General features: G+C 59.1%; 1 protein-coding gene across 1 annotated transcript in view; it reads right to left on the reverse strand.

Moving 5' to 3' along the window:
• Positions 1–503: 503 nt before the first annotated feature.
• Positions 504–1451, reverse strand: part of LOC122546519 (E3 ubiquitin-protein ligase CCNB1IP1) — a 9577-nt gene continuing 8629 nt past the window's right edge. Inside the window, exon 3 of the mRNA XM_043685215.1 lies at positions 504–994. Within this exon, the coding sequence (XP_043541150.1) occupies positions 771–994 (224 nt within the window). The 3' untranslated portion in view covers positions 504–770. The remainder of the gene's footprint in view (positions 995–1451) is intronic.

Raw genomic sequence — 1451 nt, forward strand, 5'->3', positions numbered from 1 at the left:
AAACTCCATCTGCCACTTCTCAGCCCATTGGCCCATCTGGTCCAGATCCTGTTGTAATCTGAGGTAACCCTCTTCGCTGTCCACTACACCTCCAATTTTGGGGTCATCTGCAAACTTACTAACTGGACCTCTTATGCTCGCATCCAAATCATTTATACAAATGACGAAAAGTAGAGGGCCCACTGGTCACAGGCCTCCAGTCTGAAAAACAACCCTCTGTCTTCGACCTGAGACTCCACTTAGGAGGAACTCTGAACCTGCGGCCCAAGGTCTCTCTGCGCAGCGTCACTCCCCAGGAGTGGCGTCGCTGTTCTCATGTTGTTCGTCCTTCCTTTACCGAACAGTGCCGGTCCGAACCGTTGACCCGAGACGGGTTGTGGCAGAGCGTGCTGCGGGAACGCCACGCAAGGCCTGGCTAAAGGAAGCGGAGAGCGCGGGCGGAGAGGGGAGGGGAGGGGTGAGAGGGAGGAGAAAGAAAGGAGACCAGACGCCCGGGGGGGAGGTCCGCTCAAAGGCAAAAAGGAAGCTTTAATGGACAGAACTCTGAAACAAACGGGGAGGAAGGAGCGAAGCCCTGAGGGAGGGGGATACGCGACATCAGGTGGCGGGGGGGGAGGGAGTCGATTGAAGACCACAGGATGTTTCGGTCAGGCCCTGTGAACCCGGAGACCCACCGCTGGGAGAGAGCCGGGGTGGGGGGGAGCGGTCAGTGTTCAGCCTCTGGGTTCTCCCACCACAGCCCCCAGGTCCCTCCCCGAGCCACGTCCCGTTCACATCTTCTTCATCTTGTACAGGCCGTTCGCCCCCAGGGCCTGGGCCTGGGGTTGACGGAGCTCCTGGGCAGCCCCTTCGCTCGGGGAGAAGGTGAAGAAACCCCCCGGCCGCTCAGCCACGGGGGAGCCGAAGAAGGACGGACGCAGATGGAAGTCCCCACCCTCGCCGGCAGCTGGCCTGCCCTGGGGGCTCTCCGTCGGGACGAACTTCGCCAGGCCCCCTGCAGGGAGAGAGGGAAGAGAAACCGGGAATGTGGTCAGCAGCAAACCCCAGTGGCCCCATCACATCCCCATGTCTCTCCCCCCCCCCCCCCACCGTCTCCACAGTAAAGACCATAACGGTGGCACAGTGGTTAGCACTGCTGCCTCACTGCGCCAGAGACCCGGGTTCAATTCCCGCCTCAGGCGACTGACTGTGTGGAGTTTGCACACTGTATGTAATCTAATCTAATCTAATCTAACATATCGAACAGTGTGTGACTGCAGAGAGTGGGACAGTGAGAAGAGGAGAGAGAGAGAGAAAACGAGACTGAGGGATAGTGTGTAGAGTCAGACACACGTGGAGAAAGAGAGCTCAGTGAGAGAGGGACGGAGACAGAAAGTGGGACAGAGACAGGGAGGGAGTGACAGAGAAAGGGAGAGAGGGAGGAAGAGGGAGGGACAGAGAGAGAGGGAGAC

The sequence above is a fragment of the Chiloscyllium plagiosum genome, unplaced genomic scaffold (genome assembly GCF_004010195.1).
Source record: "Chiloscyllium plagiosum isolate BGI_BamShark_2017 unplaced genomic scaffold, ASM401019v2 scaf_78808, whole genome shotgun sequence".
NCBI classification, from domain to species: domain Eukaryota; kingdom Metazoa; phylum Chordata; class Chondrichthyes; order Orectolobiformes; family Hemiscylliidae; genus Chiloscyllium; species Chiloscyllium plagiosum.